This window comes from Agelaius phoeniceus, chromosome 2 (assembly GCF_051311805.1).
Source record: "Agelaius phoeniceus isolate bAgePho1 chromosome 2, bAgePho1.hap1, whole genome shotgun sequence".
NCBI lineage: Eukaryota > Metazoa > Chordata > Aves > Passeriformes > Icteridae > Agelaius > Agelaius phoeniceus.
The window spans coordinates 33,736,865-33,763,706 of NC_135266.1; the positions used below are offsets into that span (position 1 = coordinate 33,736,865).

General features: G+C 38.3%; 2 protein-coding genes across 8 annotated transcripts in view; one reads left to right on the top strand and one right to left on the bottom strand.

Moving 5' to 3' along the window:
* Window positions 1–26,842, bottom strand: part of CYFIP1 (cytoplasmic FMR1 interacting protein 1) — a 76,519-nt gene that overhangs the window by 16,043 nt on the left and 33,634 nt on the right. For 3 of the 5 annotated variants that reach the window (XM_077173461.1, XM_077173462.1, XM_054628555.2), the window contains 10 exons: window positions 25,427–25,580; window positions 24,034–24,190; window positions 23,351–23,447; window positions 22,888–22,964; window positions 22,683–22,791; window positions 21,991–22,110; window positions 19,840–20,039; window positions 12,934–13,021; window positions 1,989–2,132; window positions 328–418 (listed from right to left, as the gene is read on the bottom strand). In XM_077173461.1, coding sequence (XP_077029576.1) covers window positions 328–418; window positions 1,989–2,132; window positions 12,934–13,021; window positions 19,840–20,039; window positions 21,991–22,110; window positions 22,683–22,791; window positions 22,888–22,964; window positions 23,351–23,447; window positions 24,034–24,190; window positions 25,427–25,580 — 1,237 coding nt within the window. Of the gene's footprint in view, window positions 1–327; window positions 419–1,988; window positions 2,133–12,933; window positions 13,022–19,839; window positions 20,040–21,990; window positions 22,111–22,682; window positions 22,792–22,887; window positions 22,965–23,350; window positions 23,448–24,033; window positions 24,191–25,426; window positions 25,581–25,883; window positions 26,032–26,842 lie in introns of those variants that run through there. The other 2 variants (XM_054628556.2, XM_077173463.1) reach the window with 2 other exon arrangements.
* Window positions 4,188–8,844, top strand: LOC129117707 (fibronectin type III domain-containing protein 9-like). Of its 3 annotated transcripts, none has more exons than XM_077173464.1 (2): window positions 4,188–4,631; window positions 6,895–8,844. In XM_077173464.1, exon 2 carries the CDS (start codon window positions 7,066–7,068, stop codon window positions 7,735–7,737), a length of 672 nt encoding a protein of 223 aa, XP_077029579.1. In that variant the 5' UTR covers window positions 4,188–4,631; window positions 6,895–7,065; the 3' UTR covers window positions 7,738–8,844. The 3 variants fall into 3 exon arrangements, with proteins under 3 accessions (XP_077029579.1, XP_077029580.1, XP_054484534.2); XM_077173465.1 differs by having other exon boundaries at window positions 7,019–8,844; XM_054628559.2 differs by having other exon boundaries at window positions 4,191–4,631; window positions 6,946–8,844.

Sequence of the window (26,842 nt, forward strand, 5' to 3'; positions counted from 1 at the left end):
ACACTTATTAGAAAGACAAGAAACAGCAACTATTGTGGACATCCCAGCTCAAGATCAATTATGTCATAAGGCTGTCTCTATACAGATTGTCATCCTTTTGCCCTACTTACAGAAGTCTTAAAACTTCATTAAGTACTTTCAGAAAGCATAGCATTCAATGATTGTTTTGATGGAAAAAAAAAAAAAAGAAATAAAAAAGTAAAGCTAGGCTAAAATCTGATTATTAGGAGAAAAAGGAGGGAGGGAAAGACACATATAAAGATTCAGAAGATAGTGGTTGGTATCATCTTATTAAGGCTGCTAAGGTAACATCAAACACAAACTAACCTGGAGAACCATACTCATGTCTTGGTAACCTACAGATCTTAGGCATCACTTCCATTAGGGTCTTGACATACTGAAGAATGGTCCCTTGTAACTAAGAGAAAACAGATGTATGTAAACATGTCAGTGCTGTTGAACTACAAAACTTTACAACAAACTGCATTCAAATTATACATGACCTGAAGCAGCTCTAAAAATCTTGCATTTAATTCTGCCAGTCAGCATATTTAAAAAGGCAACTTTTTCAAATTTAAAGAGTTCACATGGCATTAGCCATCTTTGCTACAAGAAGAGTGGCACAACAGCTAAGGCCAGGAGGGTAAAAAAGGAAAACATATTTTTCTCTTATGGACTCTTTACTGTCTAACTAACTTTCAGGTTTTTGGTTAAAAAGCTGCATCTGAATGCTGTAAAAACCATTCAAAAAGCATCTGAATGTGTTCAAAAGCAACATGAAAAAAGCCCTTATGATTAGGAATGGTGGCAACAGCCCAAACTGGTTCTTCTGGCAATACCAGCTGAGACAGTCCCAGCCTGCAGTCAGCCTGTCTTCCAACCACTAGACACCTCTCCCTTATCTGTCCCCCTACATCTGAGCATCTGCATCAGGCATTGGCAGGACACCCTCCCCAGGCCTTTTAACCTTCTTTATAAGTGACCAAGTGTTCAATGCCACCTTTAATGAATTGAGACAGTTTACCACTAAGTTATAAAAGCACCCCTCTCATAAAACACAGCAAACTAATACTTGACACTCAAACCCTGAAAAATATGAGTGTCTTCCCTGAAGATTAAATTACAGCATCTTTTCAAGCTTAAATTAATCTTCCCTGAAGATTAAATTATAGCATCTTTTCAAGCAGGATTGAGCCTTTCTAGAACATCAGAAATGTACTTAGAACATTGTGGGAATTACTGTAAACAAACTGCCAAATGTGTCAAGTGCCTGAAGTACGATTATGAATACCACAGCTTTCCCTGGTACAGTTGTATTATTTTGGCAGCATGCTCCTACAAACAACAGGGAGGAAAATATAATTTCTTTGGCTTAAATTAACTGCAATGCACTGTGGCTGTATATATAGATTCTAATAGTATAGCAAATAGCCAGCACCTCAACCTCCTCCCAGTTACAAAGATACCCAGGATACCCAGGCTGTGTGGATAATGTCTTCAAAGCTGGCCTGAACAGCACTGCTAATCAAGCACAGAGGTTAAATTCCTGTTGTTAATGAGTCATCAATCAGTGATGTCATTAATGAGAGTCCTGAAGTTAGGTGCCAGGAAGAAAGCACACTACAGCTGTTCTCAAAAAATATCAAGAAAGTGAATGTACAGTATGGTCTTTAAGTTGTAATCAACTAATTTAAAATACTCATATTTTTCCAGAGCCTACCTAGGCCCTTACAGCTCAGGTCACCACAAATTGCATGAATCTCCATTGAAGAATCCAAAGTTTTCAAAACACTCCTGAGGGCACCAAGGCACTTATTTCTATTGCTCACACAAGACATTGAGCACTGTCAAGCACAGCTTATATCAAATTTTAATGGAAGTTATTTTAATTATTTTTATCCAGAGTCTCAATTTCACTTTGTTTTTCCTGAGACATTTCCTCTAAGAAATCATTTGAACTAGCAGAAAAATAAGGACAATTAGCATACCAGGCTCTTGACAACTTTCAGCAACTCCTCCATCACCACAGCAATGCCCTGATATCCAAGAAGTCTACAGATGACTTTAAAGTGGGGGGGACCAACAAAATTCCTGTAGTTGCTGTAAATGCTGGAATATGCCAAATTCAATGCCTACAATAAGAAAACAGATATGATTAATGAAAATTTTGTCTGCCTGTATCTCAATAATAATGTAATTTAAATGTCATTTCAAAGCACATTAAAACTGAAATAAAACCTTTGTATCTCACTGTCTCTGAAAGAGGTTTAAATACACAATTTCTCTTTTGGCAGTTTCTCTTAAGGCAGGAACTTAAATCTATCAGCAAGACAAATTAGTGAGCACTTTGTTTTCAAGCAGACATCTTCTATTTACCATTTATAAAGCCACAAACACTTTCTCTTTTTTACTTTTCTATTTACACAAGCATAAAGGGTTATAAGTAGCCAATGCCATGTCCAGATCCCTGAATTTAAAGCACAACTTCTATTCCTCTATCTTCTATTTTATGTGAAAAACATCTTGAAAGAAATTACTTCAATTTTCTGTTCATAAGTGCTGTTTTAAGTCTCTGAGTAGTCAACTACAAAAAAAAAAAAAAAAGCCTTCTGCAGCTACTGCTCTCTGCAACTAATTAACAAGGATCTTGCTTTTTCAAACCCCTGCACTGTACACAAGATCAAAGCAAATCTAAGTCTGGGATGCAACCTCACAGAAATTCTTCAACACTTGTATAAATAGGACCAGGTGCTTTGCCATAGTGATGTTTACTTCCATGAAAGTGAACACAGCTGTACAGACTGATGTGATGTGAGGATTTAGGAACTGGTTGCTGAAGCTGCAGATTAGAGATGGTTGGCTAACTTAGCATTCTCCATTTCTACAAGTGGGTTGTTCTCCTAATACCCTGAAATTTAATTTTAGCAGGAATCTTGGCCACCGTTCATACAGAAGGGACTGTTGTGTTTCCCTCAGTTTTTTGAATTTTCATTCTCTCTAAAACACACATGGAAAACAGCATACTGTTAAACTTTCAACTTGACACACAGCTGTAACAGAATATTGTTCATGAAGAACATTCCCTTCAATCCAGATCCTGCCCTAACTACCCATGCAAGTCAACACTAGATACTGTAACCACATGGCATTAAGCTAGTTGGAATTCAATTTAGAAAACTCTACCAAGCTCTGGAAGGATTTTATTCTCATAAAAGGACTCAAAAATCATCTTTTGACGCAATCAGAATAGAATATGCACATTTTTATTTATGTTGTATGTCGCTATATAAACACCAGTTTCCAGCTGAGGTCTTAGAAACTTAAAAATTCTAAATGCAAACTAAAATAGACACTTGAATAACTATTTGAATCCTAGTACATAACACAGTCCTGCTGTTACATCAGAGCTGGCTTAAAGGCCAAACTCCAAATGTGTCCCAGCAGGGCACAGCCTAAAGATGTATCCCTCCAGTACAACCTGTGCATTTCCATAGCTCTCTGCAGACAAAAATGAGGTCTGGGACAAAGACAGCACAGAGAAGTGGTAAAACCTTAAGAACATATGTGCAGATGAATGTCCTGATAAACTAAGGATTCATACAACCGCCCTTAAAAGATGAGATTTCATTTTTTGGTTTTGATGTTTCCAATTAGGTAAGTCTCCTACAACAAACATGTCAGAACTATCTATTTCAGCTACAGCACAAGGAGAATTTTATTTTAGTGGGTTAAAGCCTTTTACTGCCATGAGGTTAAAGGGAGAGAACCTCTCTCCACACAGCAGGAATTTGTCATAGAAAAGCAAGCCCTAAAAACACGATTTTTGTATTTAAAAAACTTGCCAATATATAACAATAAGAAGCCAGCCAATCTAAAAATATATCTCTCATGTAAACCTCATGGGGAAGTACCTAAAATTTACAGTCCACCTGTAAACATTGGATTAGTGGATCTTTCTAAACTGTAACAAGGAATTTAGGAAAAAACATTACACACCAACACCACTTCCCCCCCCCCCCCCCCCCACAGTGAGACACAAAAGCATAAAATCCTTAGGGAAGAAGCCACTAACTAGAGGGGGGTGGAGGTGGAAAGGGAGGGAAGGGAATTTGCTGTTCATTATTTTTTAAGCTATACTTGCTCCCTCCCCTACTTAAATTAAAAAAAAAAGGAGAGAGTTGTTAGTTGCTGATGTCATCAAAGTGCTAACATTAATCACTCACAGCATCACTGGTCCACACACAAGAGTATATAACAGGGATGCTCAGGCTGCATACTGCCAAGGGGAGGCAAACAAGAGAGGGGGGAAAAGACCTTATTTTCTTCTCCTGTGAGGTCTTTAAAAAGCAAAGCAACAGCACCTTTAGACAAGATGTGCTCTTGCAGGAATTTAAGTGGAAGAGACAAAGAAACCATGCTACCAGCAGCATCAGAGAAAAAAACTGAAATCAGCAAGCAATGAGAATTCAGTCCAGAGAATCTGAGGAGAAGAAAAAGCAAACTGGCAAACAGAGATCAGTTAGGAAATAATTCATGTAGAAAGGGATACAAAAAAAGTGGTGTTTGTAACATTTTCACAGCAGCATCGCCGTAAAGAAATTCTGTTCTGGAATTTCCATAAGGGAGCGACGGTAAGTACTGACTTTATGATCCATAAAACATCAGATGGCTTCTCCAAATATTTACATGTCAGTAATTCTGTGTTTTCTAATAACTGATGGTTTGTAACAATAGAAATGTATTATTGTTATTTAATTACAGTTCATTCTACTTACAAAATGCTAAGAGGATTAAACTGTTGAAACTATTTTTCCTAGGCTGTGTTAAAAAGTGTTCTAAAAAACCACTAGATTATAATAGACATAGATTATGATTTTAAGTAATAGGGAGCTACCAGTTAAAGAGAAGGTAACTGATCTCACTAATGCACCCTATTTTAATATCTGCAGTAGCTGGGTAGATGCCAAAATGTGTCTGTTTGTTAAGTTTATCTGATAGCAAACTCAGTTCCTTTATCTTGATGCTGTATTAAAAAGGGTGCCTTTACCACAGAATTAGAAGAGCAGCATCTCCCCAGATCAGTCGTATCCATGGTTTTATATTGTCATGAAAATAAACATACATATTTTTCTTCCCACTTCTCAGGAAGTAGAATCCAAAACCCTTGAGCAACAATTTTCATAAATAAACAGGCACAGAATTCTTACTATTAATGTAGTGCCACTATCTAAATCCCATTTAAAAATATCCTATAAAATATACATTTTCCCAGTCCCCTATCTACTATAAAATACTAGCATTTCAGAATAATTTCAGAATATGTTATGAGCAAATCTCACAATCTTTCTTCCTCAGGAGAATTATCAATAATTAATTGTTACTTAGCCAGGAAATGTAACATTTTACACTTGATCTTAAAAAAAAAATTAAATTTTCACAACAAAGTCATAAACAATGAAATACAGTGTTACTGTCATAGGCATTTACAGTCATAAAAAAAGTGAGAAACTTTCAAAGTGGAAGAAAGCCTCCACGAGTGCCACTGGAAGCTGACAGTCAAACTAAGGGATCAGATTAAATTGCTGAGGTAAGCTCTTTTTCAAAAGTTACCCTCACAACAGTAAAAGCATAAAACCCAAGCCAAACAAATGAAAATACCCACTGGTTGTTATTATACATTCTTTAACAGATGTGTTTAGAGAAATTGCAGAAAAGAGATGTCTTCCTTTCACTATTTACAGTGGTTACACATACTGAGAATCTCAAAATACTGGCAGATTTTCTAATTTGAATTGAGGACGAGGAGGAGTATAAATTCAGGGCAGGCAGACTATGGGATTACATAAAATGACTTAAAACAGCAAAGAGCATTACTAATTTTTAAAAATCCCCACTATTTATCCAAAAGGTAGGCTATAGTGAAAGCTGTATTTCACTAAGCTTGACAAAGCTTTTCCAAGAGGCTGACTAGCATCAAGACTCACTATTGTGACACTGATATCACCAATGTACCGTGCTCACAGCCACTGCCGCAGTGTGGCTGCAGTGCTTACAGATGTGCAACTTAGCAGCAAAACACAGAGAGTATCACAGAGTCACACAACAGACTGGCTTGGAAGGGACCTGAAAGGTCACCTAGTTCCAACAACCCTGCCACAGGCAGGGACACCTTCCACAGCTCCTCTGGGCAACACATTCCAATGCCTCACTGCCCTCACAGCAAAGAATTTCTTTGTAATATCCGATTTAAATATACCCTCTTTAAGCTTAAAGTCACTCCTCCTCTTCCTTTCAATATCTGCCTGCATAAAAAGTCCCTCTCCAGCTGTATTGCTGTATCTAGATACCAGAAGGTGCTGTAAAATCTCCCTGGAGCCTTCTCTTCTCCAGGCTGAACAGCACCAGTTCTCTCAGCCTGTCTTCATAGGGAAGGTGTTCCTATGTGAACTTTTGAATAAGAAACTAACATAAGATATTGGAGACAAAATAATACAAAATATGTAGTCAGGTTTCCACATAGTCTTTTGTTCTTCAACTAATTGTGACTAGCAAAAATAAAGACTTGTGAATGGTAGAGGCAATTATTCCTCAATATCCACTCCTGCCAATCCCTCTTGCCACTTAACATAAAATGCAAGATACACAGACTAGAGAAAAAAACACCTGCTGCATTTTTCTACAATCACCTGGGAAAAAAAAGTGAAAGGAAGTGATTCCCCAATTGTAAACTCTGAAAAAATTCACCATCTCTCAAGATACAACCGGTCACTTGTACAGGCAGCAGCTCTGGTTGAACTTCTCTAAGTTTATCTTTACACTTTCACTTGGAAGAGAAATATACATTTTAAAACACCCCAGACTTTATGAACTTTCATTCCCATTTTTACACTGCAGTGCCAAAGATGAGAGCATACTTTCCTAACAAACTCCATTCCTACATTACAGAGCACTACGATTAAGATCCAAACGACATCCTCAGTGCTGCAGCTTCTCTAAAGAACATCTTCCCTTTCCACAGGGAGATCAGCATCAAGAGAGGAAAAAAACCTCCCAAAAATCATCCTGATGGGAATAACCATCCAAAACATCACAGGAAACACAGCAATGGTAATTTGGCCAAAAATGGCCAGTTGTGTTGACAGCTTTTACAGCATCATGTACCACCCTAACTGGAACAGCATGCTGTCCAGCTACTCCAGAAAGAGCTTCCAGAGGGAAGAGAGGGTGCCCACCACTCGCTCCTCCTTTGTTGTTGAAAACCTGACTCCTCTCACGACGTACATCATGTGTGTGACCTGCCAGTCCGCAAACCCCTCCAGCGACCAGTGCAGAGTTTTCAACACGCTGGAACGGGACCCAGCATCGGCGAACAGCACCAAGAAAGAGCTGGCACTGGGCATCTGGCTCACCAGCAGCGTGCTGCTCCTCATCATCGCCGCCGTGCTGCTCTACGGCTGCCTGCACCTCCTCTGCCGCAGGAGACACCAGCGCCTGCAAGAGCGGGACGGGAGCTCCAAGCGGGAGCCCGAGGAGCCGTGGACCAAAAGCACGGCACACAACTCAGATGAGTTCAGCAGGAAGAGCCAGCACACACAGGACGCTGAGGAAAAGCATACAGGTGGCATCCAGCTGGCCACAATCATAGAGAATCCCTCAGTGTGCAATGAGCCCATCGTGACCTCTTCTAAAAGTCAGGAGCGAGTCCCAGTAACAGGACAGTGCTCTGCTATAAATTAGAAAGGTTTTTGCCACATAAGGTACCCCAGCTACATCAGATGCACTGTTGGTGCTCAGAACAGGGAGCTCTGACTGCTCACTGCAGCACTTCTGGCTGTACCTCTGATTTCACACCCCTTTCCAACACCTTGTATGCAAAGGTTCATGTGCCCAAGAAGTAAGCACTTCACCTACCCTCCATTATTTAAAAATGAAGCATGTAGCAAGTGATTGGTCTGCATTTCAAGGGGATTTTTCATTGCTTTTCTTTAGCCTAAAACAGCAAACAAATATAAAAAGTAGCCAAAAGTAACCAAAATAATTTTTGTTAACTAGCATGAATAAAACTGAGTAGGAGTTTTCAGATGGCAACCCAAACTGTTAAACTATAGGCAACTGGAACATACACACAGAGTGCAGTGGTTTGCCAGTGTGAGTTTTACCCTGACAATCCCAGCTGCTTCCCAAAACACACACTACAAGCAGTACTATACTCAGACAATACACTTCACTGCCCATGGTGTTGTCCATCTCCCTCATCTGCACTGAGGTCTGTCTCAGAATGTAAGAAAGATAAAGTCACCAGGATTTTAAGTGTTATCCTCCCATTTGTCTTATTTCCCTTCAGTCTAAATACATGCAAGATAGAGACTTAGTAAGGACACATCTAATTAAGGAAATATCCTGGGTTATTGCATTTTGCACTCTTCTGCTCCCACCACAAGGTACCTTCTGCTCCGTGGGCCAGAGACTCCCTGCAGAGGAAATGGAATCCAGAGATGCAGCTCCTGGCCCTTCCTTTGCTCTTTCCCTTTCAGTTTTAATGATAACATGCGTTAATCAGCTGCGAATTTCTTTCCAATTGCACAGTACATACTGTGTAAAGAAGTGGGGCAAAATAGCAAAAATATGCCAAAATGCATTTTATTTTTTTAACAAGAAAACCTGCTGATCATCTCTCTCTGCCTTGAGCTTCATGGCAAAGTGCCAAGGTCCTTTGGACAGAATTCTGTTCACCCTCACAATGTGACAAGTGTTGTCTGATTTACATGTAGAAGTCACCCTGTTTTAAACCTCTTAAGTGCATTCGTGTTCCATAAAAACATAATAAACCTTAGTATTGCTGTATATTATGCCTAAAAAAGACAAAGGTGCACTGTGAGTGCAGGCAGTTAATTGCTCTTGGTACGAATGTATGTGTGAAGTCAGCTCTCTCTGACACAGCTTGGTTGCACCAGTGAAGGCTGGAGAGCTGCTGGCTGGGCAGCTGCCATCCCCCTCCACCCTGGAAGCTAAGGGGGGATACAAGTTTGGCAAGAGAGCTCTCCATGAATATTTCACAGCAGGTAGCGGATCTTTTCAGCTACTCTATTTTGACAACAATTCCCATGACTTGTGAAATGCATCGACTCTGAGTGCTAAGGAGAAGCTGGCATAAGTGTGATGAATCTTTCTTTACTTTTTTTTTTTTTTTTTTTTGAGAAGGATAAGCATGACACACAGAGCACTTGCTGAACGGGGGCGAGTATGACTTTCAGAAAACACTTCAAAAGGCGTTTTTATTGTGTGAACTTAGCAATAACGTGTTCTCCACCTGCTGCAGAGCACTTCCTCCAGCTGACACGTTTTCCTTTGTCTTGCACGTCAGCCTCAAATAAACTGTGAGAATAACAGCTCACTGCTGTTTCAAATGACGTTACATTAAATAGGCACTGAAAAACCCTCATCAGAACATGAAGCCAACACAACAGGTTTAGTGCCATCAAGGGGTGCCTGGGTGGCAAGGACAGAGAAAATGCTTTAAAATTATCTTGTAATCAAATTAACAGTAGCACTTCTCTGATTAGGTTTTCATCAAGAAAAGATTATTTTAATATTAATGGGATGAGGCCAAGAGACACACAATCTCTGCCAACATCTTGGGCTCTTGGAAACCTGTTTACTTCTCTGCATGTCCATTTCTTTGTGTGGGTTTTAAGGCAGTCCAATACATATACAGACACACATTTATGTTATATACACATGTACATGCCATACTGAGAACAAGGAGCAGTTCTGCTTAAAGCAGGTTCAAGGCAATTCACCTACTGCATTTTGTTATTTATACACAAACACACACAACCAAAAGACATGCCTACATCCAACTGAGAAAGCAAAGAGCTACCATGGTAGTTGCTTCCCAAGGGATTTACCTTCTCTAAATATAAAACCATTCCACCCACCGAGTTTACTGTGCACTACTAAGATAAACATTTATATCATCTCACAAGCAATGGACCATCTCGTACCTGCTGCAAATGAGCAATTCATGCAGAGTGTCATCTGTTTTCTGCTCTAGTTCTGAAAAACTCATGTCATCACATGCTCACAGAGCTGCATGATTCTTTGTTTCTTGCTGAGAAAGTTTTATTACAGATTAATTCAGGTTTATTCAGGCAATTCTGTATTAGATTTGGTAATTCTCCACTCAACAGTCATCCAATAAGGGGCAAACATTATAAGTGATTACCAAACTGATAGCAGGTTCCAACAGTGCAAACTGACTTTAATTTGTGCACCAGCAGTAGATAAAAATCCTTATATTCACAGTGAGAAGTACCTTTCAAACACATATTTTTCACAAAATAAATGAGTTAGCATCTACAAAGGGCTGGAGACATAAAAACATGACAATATTTGGAAAATATTGTATAAGACAAAAAGAAAGCCCTTCAATTGTGGTCTACACAACCTCTATAAAACCAAGTATTTCATGGAAAATTAGTCCCCAGAAAAAGTACTTTCTTTTATATATATTATAAAGTATTTCATGCATTCACCCAATGTTGCCATATTCCAACCTGCTAACATTAATATCATTAATCCTACACATACTTTAACTGAGTAAAGGGATTTCAGTGACCATGCTCAACCAAACGTTTAAAATAATCCAGCTCACTTAAAAGGCTAACAAGCTTTTGTAGGCTGACTCCTTCCCACCTGACAGCTCTGCTTCCACATCAACCAGAAGAAGGAAGTTGTATCAGTGGGTTTTTGTTTTGCTAATTACATGAGGATATCACTCAGAAAACTTGAGTTGCTAAAGAGAATGTTATTACAACTCTCTGTGCTAAGTATCAAGACACATTACTACAGACCAGATGCTTTGATCCATTTAGAAATATCTGGGAATATGTGAATACTTTGAGATACAAACAAAAAATTTCTTTAGTTACTGCTGTAGTAGTGAAGCCTCTATAATGTAAGAATTCCTATCTGTTACTGGCTATATAAAGTGGAAATGTTAACTGGCAATATAAAGTGGAAATGTTAAAAACTCCATTCAGATATCCTCAATTTCAAAATACATTCAATTCAAGAATAAAAATATACTCTTGTTAAAATTTAAAACTATAGAGAGTCATGAGTATTTTCTAATATAGGCCTATGCAGTTATGAAATTTGCCCCAAAAATGCAAGACCCCCCCCGGCTTGATTGTTGCTCCTCATATAGAAAAATAATCAAGAATTCTGAAAATGTATAGCTCTCAGTGTGAAGATTGCTAAGCTCATTTTAATAATGTAACCTGACTAATAAAAAAAAGTGTTCCCTAGTTAATCTGTCACTCACCCCACTGTATCATCACTTAGATAAATTAAGTTAGCAATCTCTATGAAATTCAGGTTTTTGCTCTATGCTGCATCTGGTCAGTTACTAAAATAGTAAGGAACACAATAACTCTAATGTAAGAAAATTCCACTTTCCTGTAATTTACTGTTCCTTTTCGGAGAACAATTACATAAAACATTATTTACAGGAGCAGGCAGTCAGCTGATACATTCCACATTAAAACATGTGAATCTTTTTCTACCTCCTTTAGATTTTACAAATGCAGCAGATATTTTAGCACTGAAATTTGTAACTCCTGAGATATCTCAAAACCTATATTACTGGGTTGAAATTGCACCATACAACTATGATATGATGTGCAGAAAATAAGAGTAAGACAAGGACTAATTATGTTTATGCTTAAGTAGGAGGTAGATATTGAGAGTAACCCATAACACTCACAGCACACTTGCATAAATTAGATGCATAATTAAGTAAATATTTTAAATAATTTTTAATAATAATACATTTTAAGCTTTTTTATTGTCCACTCACTAATTTAATCCTTATATTTATTTTTTCCATACTTCAGCTTGCCACCCTGATAGTCAAGAAAACATTGCAAAACTCAGAGTGACACCTTGTCGTATAGTCCCAAATGATTTGCTGAAGATAGCACTGCTGGTTTTTACTGCTGTTTGAAGTACATCTGTTAATGCACTATGTCTTTAACTGTCATTAAGACACAAGAAATAATTCTGAAGAATAAGAAAATAAATCTACAGTGATCAGGGAGAACAAATCTCTCACCCATGAGCATAGCATTGGTCCTGTGAGTGCAGGCTAACTTTCCTCACTTGGGTAGCCCACAGCTGTTCTCTTGTGTCAAGCACTCTTCCAAGCTGTCACCCACACAAACTCCTTTCCAACCTCAGCATTGGGGATTGCCCCAGGGACAGAGTATGTGACTGCACGTCCTGTACCCTTCTACTGAAAACTTGCACAAACCTTCCCAGCCCACCTAACTGCAAAGCAGGAAATATGATGGTAATACAGAAGATGAGATGACCAAGACATCAAATTCATCACAATGAGTTTGCAGTTCTGGGGTTGTAGAGTACAAAGAAATATTACATTTAAAAAAAATAATTGAAATAGTTAGGTATCTGATAGTTTAAGATGATCAGAATCTATATTCCTCTTAAGTCAGATAACATCTGAAACAGTTTTTCTATCTATTCCATTTTCTTCTGTCATCACAAGGGAGGGCTGCACCCAAGATGGGCTCTTGTTCTCACTTCACCAGATGAGTAATCAATGAGTAATTAATCTTTACTTTGAGTCTGCTCTGCCACTGTTAGCAACTGAACAATGCAAGGTGGTTGAGAGAAGGGTTTATTTTTAGCTTTGTCAGATAAGACTACACATCAGACTAACCAATTGCACTTTGGCTGAAACATATGGTGAGCTTCAAGCAAAGTCTTAAAAAAAGGGTATGTTCAATTTAAAATACACACAAAACGTATTTCAGTCCATTTCTAATAACTTTCACATACCATAGTTTCTATAATTAAAAAGATACCTTTAAGCATTAGCAAACCATAAAGATAAAGGGAATCAAATCCAACCTTTGATCCATAGAGATACTGTGGCTGTGCATTAGGCTGCTTATCACGCTGAAACTCCTGAGAAAATGGCAGCACGGTCCGAACAAATCTATATAAAAAAAATAAAAACAAGAATTCATTATTCATACTTAGGTGTGCACCTAATGCACCCTACCCTGTAGAAGACTGCTTTTGTCTGCAAATACAATCAAAGCCAGAACAGCAGCCTTTCAGCCCTAGTAGAAACTGGGGAAGCACACAGCCTGAATTGCCCAAAAGCATAGACACAAATCATACTGCAGTTGAACAATTACTGCTCTTCCCATAGTGTGCAGGATCCCAAAATATTCCTCGCCACTAGCCCAGGCCAGCAAACAGGGAAGTAACTAATCAAGTAGCAATAGCCTCTCACAGGGCATAATGTGCTTGCAAAATTGCATACTTCTTGAGAAAGAAGTATGCCTTCAAAGAGGAACATGGCATTTCTGTTTAATGTTTCCAAGCTTTTTCCTCCAAAATTCATATCAGGAGAAATATGTTAGATGTTACCTTTAAAAAAAGGCATGAGAAAGGGTATAATCCTTGCAGCAAAATCAATGTTTTGAAAATTTGATCATAGCTCAGTGTGAGCAGGTACCAATACAAATCATGCTTAGCTTTAACTTTGTATATGGTTAAGAGGACAGCAAGAGAACTACAAAGATAGGGAGCACTGCCAAAGACAGGATCAGCCATCCCACCCACAACTGAGGGCACCAGAGCCTGAAGGACCATTCCCAGTCCTCCTGGGAACAAGCAGCACAAGTCTTCCCCCTTGATGTTCCCTGTTGACTGTGTAATGCACATTTGGCAGCACTGCAGTTTTGGGGCAGGAAGAAGTTAATCAATATCCATACAATTCTGATTCTGCTTAACTTCACTAAACAGAGGAAAATTATTGTTGATGTGTGTTTACAAGCTAGATGGCTACTTTATTTTTTACCTTGATTAAAAAGTATTTCTTGATAAATGGTGCAAAGCTGAATATGCACAGCAAAGAGGGAAAATAGCTATTTAAGAAGTGCACATCAAATGGTTGTATAATATCAGGCTGGTCTGATACTATATCAGAGAAATGTATCTAGGAAAATGTTTCAGGAAAGAAAACTTGCCTTACACAATAATATCATAAGATACAATTATATCTTGATCTTTTTTGTTTAAAGTATTAACATTTCATCAGCACACAAAATTATTATTATAATAATATAATATAATTATTATAATATATATTATAATAATTATTAATTATTAATTCTTCCTAGAAAGAACAGAGACATTTTATTTTTAATATATCCATCTTCTAGCTAAAAACATGAGCAGCCATGATAACCAAAAACTGTTTCACCGAGACCAACATAAACTGCACCATGTTGCTTACAATAAATTCCACCATGTTTTATTTCTGAATCATTCTTGTGAGAATCTATAACTTCAGAACAATATTTTCTGCATTTTTAACCTTCTCAAAAACAGGTACAGCTACTTGTTCATACATACTTTAGCCACTCTTCCTAAAAATACTTGTACTTGCTGTAGTCTAGAAAGTTTTCATTTAGAGCTTTTGAGGAAAAATACATTATTTATATACATTATTTTTGATACTATATATATTCCCTCAGCTTACAAGTTTCTTCCCTTCTCTCTCACTTACATAGAAACTGAAAACTCTCCTTTGAGAGAGATTACTTGAATCTGTACTCTGCAGATACTTCATTAATGAGTTTACCAGAGATGATGCAAACATTTGATGGAATTCAAAGTAATCTGCAACATACGACAGTGACAGAGATTACTCTAGTCCCCCTTTTTTTCTCCAAAATCTCACTCCTGTTTAATCTGACATCAGTTTTCAAGCCCTAAGAGAATCTCTTATATCAAATGATACCATGTCATTTGAGACAAGACTGGGTTTCAGTGTGCAGACATATGTGGCAAGAGCAGATTTTTTACCACTAAATTAAAACACTCACAAGGAAAGGAGTGTTTTGACATATAAGTGGGTGCATCCCATGACTCTGGAAGCTGTAACTATAATTCTTAGACTCATCAAAAATTATTGTGTGTATATGTATCAATTACAGTGTAATTAGTGTCTGGGAGCAAACCAGTCACTGCAAGTAAATGCTCAAGTAACTCTTGTGTGCTTCCCAGTGCTCTTCTGCATGCTTGGGGGTTTTCTCCATCTCTAATGCTTCAGAGTAGTAGAAAATAGTCTTAAAGTTTTCTTAAAGACTTGAAGCAAACACACTTGCTTATATTTTCTTGAGTGAAAAAGGCCAAGAGAGGAAGAAAAAGAGTAAGGAAATAGGGGCAAAGGAAAACAATCACTTGTTAAGTTATGGAGAGGCAACATCTAAGATTGAAGCTACAGCAGCCTAAAGAGTGCATTATCCTAGAAGGTATGTGACTAATCCCAACACATCATTCAGGTAAGTATTAGAAATTTCTTCCCTAAAAACTAAGGGCTATATGAAAACCTTACAGTTCAGCATCATCTACTGTTCTTCCAAGTTTTTCAATGTCCATATGTGTGTGTGTGTGTTCTTTCTTTCTGACATTCTGCTGGTTGTTTTCCTCCTGCTCCTCCTCCAAGAAAGAGGAATATCTCTTTGAAGGACTGAAGCTCTTTGAATATCAAAGCTGAAGCTAAACAAACTTTTACTTTCCCCTGGATACTGGTAGGATACAGGTTTCAACATACTCCAAGATTATCAGTTTCATTTTTAATCAGTGTTGATGATCTCATAGCAATTTATCCATTTTAATCAGTGCAGGTTGTAAGCAAAGTAGATTAAGCAGATGAAAAGCCTTCTGGCTTACCAAAGCTTTGCAAGTGAATTGCTAGAGGACAACATGAGCCCCCAAAGTAAGTATTTTAGGGATCAAATAATTTAATATTAATTTTTCTGTGATACCTACCAGGAAGGAGTTCACAGTGAGCACTTCACAAACTAATCTAAATGATTCTGTGATTTTACTATAATCTATTTAAGGAGATAACTGAAAGAGACTGCTTTGGTCAATGAGCCTGCTGCATTGCAGGCGCCGGGGCTGACAAACCTCACTCACAAACTTTCTGAGTTTCATCTTAGAAGCAATAAGATATGACAGTCTTCCCTCCCTGCTCCTACAGAGAGTGTTCCTCTGCACCTCCCTGTCTAATTGAACACTTCTTGCTTCCAGCATTCTCAAATTAGTTTGTCCTGTCTAGCAGAACAAACGGTAGCCCTACACCCCCTCTCAGTGAACACTAGATCTGACTCACCCTTCTTAAACCTGGATGCCAAGCTGGAGAGAACAGAGGAAAGAGCAAGGAAAATACTGCATGAGAGAGTAACAGATCTGCCAATCCATTGCTGTCACTTTTCCTTTTGGCAGAAGGACTTTGGTTGGTTGCTTGTCTTTTTAAGAGGGAAAAGGTAGTTGACTACAGTCACCCCTATGAGTGAGTCTACATGAGTCTATATCCCTGTACCATTTGGCTCTTGGTAGCAGAAACTAGATGGTTTTCACTGCTACTTTTCAGGTTTGCTCCAGCACTATGTGCAAGGGCTGAAAATTTTTCTGAACAGTGACTGTCAGAGTGTATGCAACACAAGAAGACACAGCTGTTCTCTCATGAAAGCCAGTCTCAAAAGCAGTATGAGAGAGAGAGAGCTCGCAAAAGGAAGCGGGAGAGGCTGTCAGGAAGAGAGAAAAATAAAAAGCTGGTCTTTTTGTTCCTTCTGTGACAAATCTGTACCCTTGGAAGAAACATGTCATACTGCATTTGGAAGAGTGCTATACACATGAATTTATACCAGAGAACACAGATTTGGGTTATGTGTTAAAGGAGATGGAGCTACAATTTTGACTACTGTCTCCAGAAGCTTGTATCGTTTGTGTCAAGAAAGCACAGAAAATCTTCAATTCAAATAAATGTAAGACTGTCTCACACTTGCTTCTCTGTTAGTCCTTAATACAAAACAAGCTGTCAAGGAAGGAAAAGATCAGCTTAGAAACAGTAAAGAAAATAAGGCAGAAAAAGGGACACTACAGACAGTGGAAAAGGAACTAAGACTGAGTATTTGAGTCATTTGAATCTAGATAACCTAACTTCACAAGGAAAAAGTTCATATGCAGGCCTAAGCATGACAAATATTCCTGGTGTGGAAAGACTTGGCTTGTAAAGACACGCAACTGAGGGCAAACAGAGAGAGGGCTCTTGAAAAACAATCCCAGGCAGCACAGAAAGGACAACAAGTGGGAAACATCTGTTTATGGCCACTTTCAGTAAAAGAACTGGTGGACGATAGCTTGAGAGCATCTAAAAGAGATGCAGCACAAGCTTCACTGCAGACTCCTCACTGAAGCACACAATGAATGCCAAAGCCTCATACAGCTTTATAAAAGGGACAGGACAAAACAATTTGGAAAAATGAATACTCCTGTAAAGGGCCACAACTGCACTAACATCCCCTCATTTTTGTTTTACAGAAACATCTAATCATTGCTAGAGGCTGGCATGTTTCCTGGGAGAAATCACCTCAAGCCTCCCTTATTTTCAAATTCAGCCCCTTTATGGCTGCTGACAGCATCAGGACACTGGACTAGAGACAGCTTTGACCTCACCTGCAGCTCATATGCTTGTGCACTATCCAAAGGTTTGCTTTCTTTCTTTCTTTCATGATGGTCAACAGGTGGATAAAAAAATACCCTTGTATTTCACTGCTAAGGCCAATCTGCAAAGATCCTCTCACTCATCTCTCCATTCCTTCTCCAGAAACTGCTGTCCCTGAGTCTGTGCAGCTGGCCAGCATCAATGGCAACTCCAATTATTAAATTGCTAAATCTGTTAATAGCAGTCTCACTGTCTAATCTCAGTACATTATCAGATACAAAAAAATGTCCAAAGTCCCAAATAATTAAACATGCAATGTATTTCAGCACTTCTGCATGAAGAGCTTTAGCTTTTGAACTAAACCTGCAGGGTTTCTACATAGTTGAACTCTTCTACAGATATATGAAATTATCATGTTCAAGCATTCTTGGGAAAAGAGCTTCAAAAGGTACTGGAAACAAGTTAATCTGACCAAAACACTAACTTTAAAAGAAGAATTCTTATACCAAGCTGTCATATTAAAAGAAGAGTAGCCACAGGTATGACCCATTTTCTGGGAACTCTGCCTCCAGCCCCTCACACCACCAAGTAACCTCTCTGCTTTTCCTCACAATTATATCTCTTTCTTCCAGCCTTTATTTGCTACTTTTCTTCCCTTGTTTACATGTAACCTTCATGCAAGACTTTACCTATGAAGAGTCAAGCATTAAACCAGCAGCTCTCACACAGCTCCTCACAGTGCACTCCTGTGCATTCAATAACCTGTACACTTGAATGCAGAGAGAGCACATCAATTTAAAGTTCATGCTAACAGCAAGGCAGCAATGAACATGCTTAAGGACTATAAAAAGGCCAAAAACTTCCTGTTCTCTCTCTCTCACCAAAAATATCAAAGGGCATTGTACAGCATGTGCAACACATACATTAAATTCTCTCCACACTTGGCTTTTGACTGAAACCAAAGCACTTCTGTGATGAAATCAGACACATGGTACACATACTGCCTAAGATCTGGCTGCTTTTAACATCTCCTAAATTAATTATCCTGAATTAATTACCCAACAAGCTGAGCCTAACTCAATTCTTGTGTACAGATTTTAAGTGCTATAGGATCCTGCTAATGTCCTTTGGCAGCTCACACTTCCCAGGTGCTGTGGTCTGCAGTAAGGCAGCCCTTGTAGCCAGGATGAACACAGACTAAACTGTACAGGAGCTACTGAATGCCTTTCAATAAAGCTGATGGGTGGAAGAGCAGCATTTCATCAAGATTTTTACATGATTCTTAATACAGTACACTGAATATTCCAATACTGATCTCCAGACACATTAACTGCACAGAAGCTCCCTCCAAAATAAATTCAATTTTCCCATGCAAACAGATTCCTGTAACAGAAGTTTCTTGGGTAAAACTTAACCACAAAAAAAAAAAAACACTACTTTTTTTTTTTTCTTTTGCAGACAGAATCTTGGATCTAAAATAAAACATAACCATCACAGAACATGTCAGACAAGGAAAGCTCTCCATGGAGACAGTATGAGAACAGACTTCCTCCTCTTCCTACAGCTCAATATTCACTATCACTTTACTGTCAATTCACGGGGCTTTAAGCAAAACCTGAGTAAAGACTAAAAGTAACACAAATCCTAAAAACAGCATATAAGCAGGAAGCAAAGATATGCAAAATCTTGAACACTGTGCTTCCCCCTCATTCAAACCTTAGATCCTACCTTCTTCTTTCTATTTCCATTACTCACTCTCCTTAAAGGCTACAATTGCAGTTTGCAGTGAATACTGAACTCTTCCTTTCTCCAGAAAGGAAGAGTTCAGTGTTCACTGAACAAAAAGAATCAGAAATAAGAAATAATTATATAAATATCAGAAATAATTCACAGAAAGAATCTTTTCTTCACATTAGCACAGAATCAGGACTATAATTTTATTTCCATCATCTCACCCTGAGATCCTGTTTCAAAATACCTTCCTGATATGCACTTAGCAGTGTTTTGACACACTCTGTTTTTCAGCATATCATAACTACGTCATCAAAATGTCAGAATTTGGTTGCTGTGGTTCCATTTGCCTTCTATTGTGGACAAATAACAGGCTTTCATGCATTTAACAGTACTTGGTAAAATGACTCATGCTGCTTCATTTCAAGTAAAGCCTTAGAAGTGGAAAACACTAAATGAATGGAGATGAACTTGTCAGCACTTGCTAGGGAGGAAGTAGCAGAAGGGTGGTAGAATAAATAAAAAGCTGCAAATAAAAAAGCTGCCTTGCTAACCTGTTAGTTGATCCATTGTAGCAGTAGTTTGGAAGGAAATCATAGTTGAGTTCCCAAAAGACGTGAAGAGTGATTCTGCCGTAAGGGGCTGAAACATTGTGGTTGGCTTCTCTGAACATGGCATCAAAGCTGTCCAAGGTCATGTATCTACTCAGAAGCTTGTGAGTCATTTTGTTTATCTCTATCAAGCCATCCAGCTCCTATGAAAAACAAGGGGAAAGAAAGAGAATGATGCATTTCATAAAGTGGAGAAACAGAACAAAGTACATAAATAACCTTGAGGGAAGAGAAAACTAGAAAGAAGTCAAAATGAACAATTGACTCTCTCCCAGTCTCTTACTGTAACAATAAGGGCTGGACGGAATCAGTACTTTTGGGTTTGTTCCTTAAACCTTCTGAGACTTTAAGGGTATTCAGACAAAGATAGGTCTCAAATACAGATCTGTGCCAACACTTCCTCCACTGAGCAAAACTTTAAACTCCAACATTTAAATGGAGTCAGATATAGACCAGAAACACCTTTCTGCATTTCCTACTTTACAAGCAATCACAAAAGTAATTTCTGCTCAGTAGAGTAGCTGGTGAACGAACTATTGTAGTGGTAATGTTAGGAATAACATCACATTTACCATAAATCCTTCTCATGGTCTACTCCAGTGAAGGATGTACAAAGATGCAATGAAAAACCAGATCAGACATTTACAAATGTTGTGAAGGTATCCACAAAATCACTAGCTGCAGGCTACATGACTATATAAGAGTACTGCATTTCATTATGTTTCTCCTCTTGACAAGAAATTCCTAGTATCTGTTCTGGCAATTTCTTTAAGATAAAATAAAATAACTCCATATCTGCCATCAGGCACTGAAAACACCAAGCACAAAGTACACAACCTTTACTTGCAAAAAATCCAAGCATTGCTTTTAAAGATTATTGTGCAGTGACCTACTGAAGAAATATCCAGTGGCTTCTTCTAGTTGTGTATCCAACTATTACTACTATCTTCCCATAGACTGCTCTCTGATTTAAGTGCTCCATATTTCAAAGGAGTTTTACACCTGTGAGCAAGTTAGTTCAAGGAAAAAAACCCACTATGATTATTACTACAGAATTAAGTCCAGTTTGAGGAGAAAATAATAGCTCAGTCTTGTAAATACTTTAATTTAATTTATTTATCTGGAAAAACAGCGGAAATTACAGATTGCTTAATCTATTTGGATCGGTTTCTTGTTGAGGAAAGCAGCCAGTTTTCAACAGAAAATACTTTGCATAAAACAAAAAAAGGACACCAAATCAACCAAAAAGAAAAAAAGGAGGAGCATGGTAAAGGGACAACCCTTAGTTCTGTCACTCACTTACTTACTCTTACTCAAAGAATGAGAACCTGTGACCTAAGGAACACATCATTGATGGTTTCTGTTCACTCAGTCACTAAGAGTGTACTGCACATAACAAAGAAAAACTATATTTCAATAATTCAAAGTTATAAAGCCGAGCATTCAGAAGTCAAAAGTTTGTGTGGCCTCAGTATTTGATTTCTCTTCAGTAAAGAATGAAATCAAACCAAGATAGTTAACTGCATGACAAAATGTCACTGGTAAAAGTCTTATTATAGAAAGAACAACAGTAAAGTCTTTTGCACAACTTTTAACTTCTTTTTCATTCCAGCAGAACTGAATGTGCCTGATATTTTTTTCTTGCTGACTGCATGTTTACTTGTCAAGTTCACGCTGTCTTGAAATAAAATTTGGTTTTTAGCATTTTAACCAGGAAACTAACTCAAAACGACACCTCAATATTGCACAGATGCTTTTCTCCCATGGGCACAAGTCAGATCTCTTTCCTTCACAAAAAAATTATTTTTGTCATGCTACAAAACCAAGCTGCCTGAGTAAATCAACGAATTTTGATTCTAACAAGCACAAGGCTGTTTTTTTTGATGTGCAATTTATTTATAAGCATGGGCAGAAGTGGGCGCTTACAAAAATTTATATCACAAGGTGATTTCTTTCTTTGTTTTCTCACTGCTCCAAGTACCTGCCTTCTCTACACTTTACCCCCAGGGCCCTCAGCTGCAGTAGGTTTGGGGTTGCTCCACCTCCTCTGCCTGGTGTGTCAGTGATGTGGCAGAAGGGCAGCAGGAGACTCACCACGATGGAGGTCAGGTCCTCGCTTTCGAAGCGGCCAATGGCCAGCTCCATGGAGCGGTACATGGCTGCCGAGATGCGCTGCGTGATCAGCCGGTTCAGGTCTATGGACCTGCCTAGGAGCTAAGGGAAAACACGGGTGAGGCTCTGAACTGCCAGACAGGGTACAAGACACACTGTACAAGGACTGTGAGACTCCCCAGATTAACAGACTCTCCCTTTGTGAACTTGCATCCCAAACACACTGAAACAAAGCAGATGGACAAAATGTATCAATTCATGAGCAAATGCGGTTCTACAATTTGCATCCCAATTCTCACAAAAAGAAGCAAAAGTACACATTGCATCTACATTTAAGTACTTATATCAGCATTTTATGCTTCCATCATATTGTGCCAACAGCATACTGAACACTGGTGAAAGACATTACTAGGAAGACAACACTACCACCTATGGTGTTCCTATTTGGCTCATATTTTCCTAACTGCAACAGACATTTGCTTTAAAATAGGATCTTTTAAGTTTTCTTTCTTAATTTACACCTTCATGTGACAAAAAAAAGCAGATCTCAAGTGCTCAGTTATGCTGCCGAGATGACAGAACATGAAGCACAAAATGAGTTTTGTCTACCTACATGAATCAACACCATTGGAAACCTGCCAAGCCACTCAGATACAACATTGGAGTTAACTCACTTGAACGTGTCTCTGTTTCAACAGTGTCTCATAGCGGTTGGACTGCAGCAGCTGAATGGTTGCTCCCTGGTTCTTGCACTCAGAACGCAGCCGTTTATCCAGAAGCAGGCTATGAAGAAAGGAAGAAAATGCTTAAGGTATATTAAACAGCAAAGCAGAGCAGAAAAGTGTGAAGAAAAGCTCTCATAGTGGAAGGAATAGCTACCTGCCAGCCATTGCCTTGTAGTATGCAAATATTTGGTCTGCCAGCTTGTAGACAAATTGGTCAAAACACAGGTTTACCTTAGGGAGAAAAATATCGTATGTTTACAGATACTTAAAATTTAAAAAAGAGCTTCTCTAAGACCTCCCACTGTTTATCAAACATAGTCAAGGAAGTTAATAGATCTGAATTTCCCAGTACAAGAGATGTGGTTCAATTTTCACCATTAATGTGAGGGATTTTTGCACAAGTCTACAATTTTCAGCATTAATGTGAGGCATTTTTGCACAGGTCTACAGCTTTCCTCACAACATATCACCCAATCAGTTACTCATCTTCTGGTCAGTCTTCTCAGTTTTTCTGTTATCTCCAGCTGTTCTGAATCTCTTACAAAGGCCTTGCCCTTTAGCATGATTTTCACATTCAGGTACAGATGATTTTTCTCCAGTAGCTAAGGTTACTTTACCTCTGCCTCAATTTCATCATAGAGGAACTGCTTCTTAAATTTGGTAAGTGCATAATGAGCACTGTCATTATAAAGGTCCAAAGAATACAGAACATACCTGCAAGGAAAATAATAAAACATGAGAGTTACATGTGTATAAAATGATTCTTTAGGATGGTGCAGTCAAGATGATGTAGTAAGCCAGTCAATATTGTAATCCACAAGTGGTTCACAAAAACAGGGAATTTTCCTTTTTTAGTTTATATAAAAAGGATCACAATTTTTCCTTTAAGAAAATATTTGCTGGTTTAAGAAAAGGTGTAGATATATTTGAAGTCTAAAACTTGTTTTCTAGCTGTCCATCAAAATGGAACTAGCTGTTCATCAAAATGGAACATCAACCATTCTACATTATATTTGACATCTTTAAAGAATAAGTAAGGAGCACTCAAGGAGCAAAATACGTGGCTGGTGCAATGATATGAAAGGTTTAGCATTTCAATTATTCACATGAAAGGTTTAGCATTTCAATTATTCATGTCAAAAAGAAAACTTAGAGACTCTGAAAATGGGCAAATGTAAGACAAAAATTTTTATTAAAGTTTAGAATACCTTCTCAATACCTACTTGTTAAAACCAATTATAATAAGGAATGGCAATCATTAAGAATAATCATTCAGTGGAAGAGCACAAGCAGGTCTTACTCCATCATTGATGCCTCTTTTGTCTCCAAAATGTGATCCGTCAAAATCCAAGGCATGGACATCTCAATGGGAAACTGGATTCTTCTGCCCATGGTCAGCTCTAAGAAGAATTCCCTGAACCACAGCTGGGACAGATCACAGCATTGCTGCAGGGTTTCTTTCAGAATGAATAAGGGAGAATTACACTTCTTATAGAAATACATCAGGTACAATACAACTGTGATTCTGATGATGCAATGCAAAACAAAAAAAAGCAGGTGCAAGTCACTAGAGCTGTACATAGGCCATATAATCTAAAGCAAAATTCAAAATGTAAAGCCCAGGACTTTTTGTAAGAGTTTTGAATTCCTCACTGGCCCCCAAAGTGGTGCCTTCTTATAGAAAAAAAAAAAAAAAAAGAGTGGAACTGGATGAGACTATCAATTATCAATTAAACATAAAAACTGTGTACACAAGTAAAAAGGGATTTCTAGTTTAATTTCTCAGCTGGGGGCTGAGAAAGCCATACACTGAATTTGGGAAGCAGTAAGTGAAGGAGGCAAAATTGCACTGGAACTACCAGTACCATCTCTCCCTATGGAGAACTGAATTGCTTCACATGTTCCTGTTGATTAGATGGGCAGGAAATGACAGACATACATATGAAGTAGGGATTAAAATAACAAGTTTCTAAGGATGCCATCAAGGGCACAGAGGTGTGCTTCCCACCTTTCCAGAAAACACATGGTATAATCCTGCCTTTCCTGAAGGCTTGTGAACTAAAACAGAAATGAACTTTTTACACTAAGACCTTCTGAAGACCTTTTGTAGTGCTGTTCCCCAATTAGCACAGTGACTGGTATTAAGACTCCCCCTTCTCCAAGGGTAAAGGAGACCAGCAGCAAAACAAAAATGAAAGACAACACAGCATGGTGATGACAAGGACTAGGTACACTCAATGTCAGTAGGTGAATTCTTTAGGACAGCATGTTTCCGATTACAATTAACTGAATAGTAAGAGTAGTGAAATGACATCAAATTTACCACAACAGAGAATTTGTTTCCTCTGTACTTAAAACAAAAACAAAAATAAAATATCTCCCAAAACACAAAAACTACTTCCTTTAAAAAAATTTCAGTGTGTATAGGCTTATTCTTTATGTAAGTACATACATAAAATAGAAAAAGGAGGTAACAATATGAAATTTGACGCATTAGGAACAAACATATAACAAGTTAAAATAAAAATCCCACCACAATGCTAAGTACCATCTTAGAAAAAGTTTGGACAGACCAAGGCTTTTGATAAATAAACCAAAAGTTAAGTTGACTTAGGCAATCGGAAACATTTTCCAGATCGTGTTAGAGGTGTTAGGACATGCTAAGCTGGACACTGATCATCTACATATCTTACCACTGAAATTTATCAAATGAGTGTAGAAGAAAGACTCGCGATGGAATTTTTCTATGTCCAATATGGTGGGCCCCTCAAGGCTACTTCTCAAGGTTTTCTTGGAACCACTTTTGTCAGCAATGAGGGACTCTAACATAGTTCTCACCATGTAAAGCTGTATCATTAAAGGAAACAATTACGGTGGAAAGGGGAGGGAAAAAAGGAAAATACACATGGTACATTAGTTGAGCAACACTGAGAATTACTATCAGTAAGCGACTGCTCCACTTCAAACTGAAAACTGGCACTGTGTGGATAAAAGCCTTTGAGGCAAGAGGAACAGATGCAACACTAGCCTACACACCAGCACAAATGCCTACCCGTGCCAAGGGGACCTCCACTGACACTCAGCAGCAGACCATTGCAGTGGAACAGTTCACATCACCACAAAAAGTAAAAGTAATAAGTAATGTCTTACCACCAAAGTTTAAAAGAGGCGGATAGATGTAGGACTGCCTCAGAAACTTGTGTGTCACATGCAATAGCTTTTCCAATCCCAGAGACTTGAGCTGCTTCAACAGCTCAGCAGAGTTTAAGGACTCTGTCATAGTGCGAACCATGAAGAGCTAAAAACCAACAGACAGGGGCAGGCAGGGGAAGAGAATCCGTTAATAAAAACACACGGGTGAATAAGGAACGGGAAAGAGAAGCAGAGAAAACATGTTAGTTTGTTAAAAATGAAAAGCAGCACAGGAAGCATGCAGAGGAGGCCATACAGAAAGGTTGTTCAGAAAAATCACTGCAATCTGGGGCTCCCTCAAGCAAAGGGAAAGTTCCTGTTCATTTCAGAGGATGCTCAGAGAGCTATTAGCTTATCAAATGATTTAAAAATTATTAAGCACCAATTACCCATTCATACACAGCCATTTTAGAACCACATGAAACTGAGGAAAACCTGTCTAAAATGGGTATATTTGACCTCTTGCCTTCCTGTCAACCCAGACAGACAAGTGTGCCAGCCCAAGAGCAGAAAAAGCAGAGAACCACATACTCTTAACAGCCTGTTGCAAAGGTGAAGCCCTTAAAGCACAGGAGAAGCAAATTGGTGGTGATATTTAACCTTTTCTTTCACCCCAGGAAATTAGAAATCAAAACAATTTTTCTGCAATTATCAAAACAAAATCTTCATTAAACCAATCTTATCACAAACTAAGCAACTTTTTATTACCCAAAATTATTAACCATACATGCTCTCTTTCCCACAGATTTTAAGTATTAAAAGATTGTCTTCACAAATCACAGTTGCATTCAATTTTTCACCCCAAGTACTCAGTACTTCATTTTCTCAGATGAGCTATGAATATCAGGCCAATCATTCTCCAAACACATCCACAAATGAAATACAGAGAACCATATGGAGGTAACAAGAATGAGCAT

Excerpts from the sequence above, each read along its gene's own strand:
- LOC129117707 (XM_077173464.1), top strand. The coding sequence starts at position 7,066 with ATGGGAATAACCATCCAAAACATCACAGGAAACACAGCAATGGTAATT.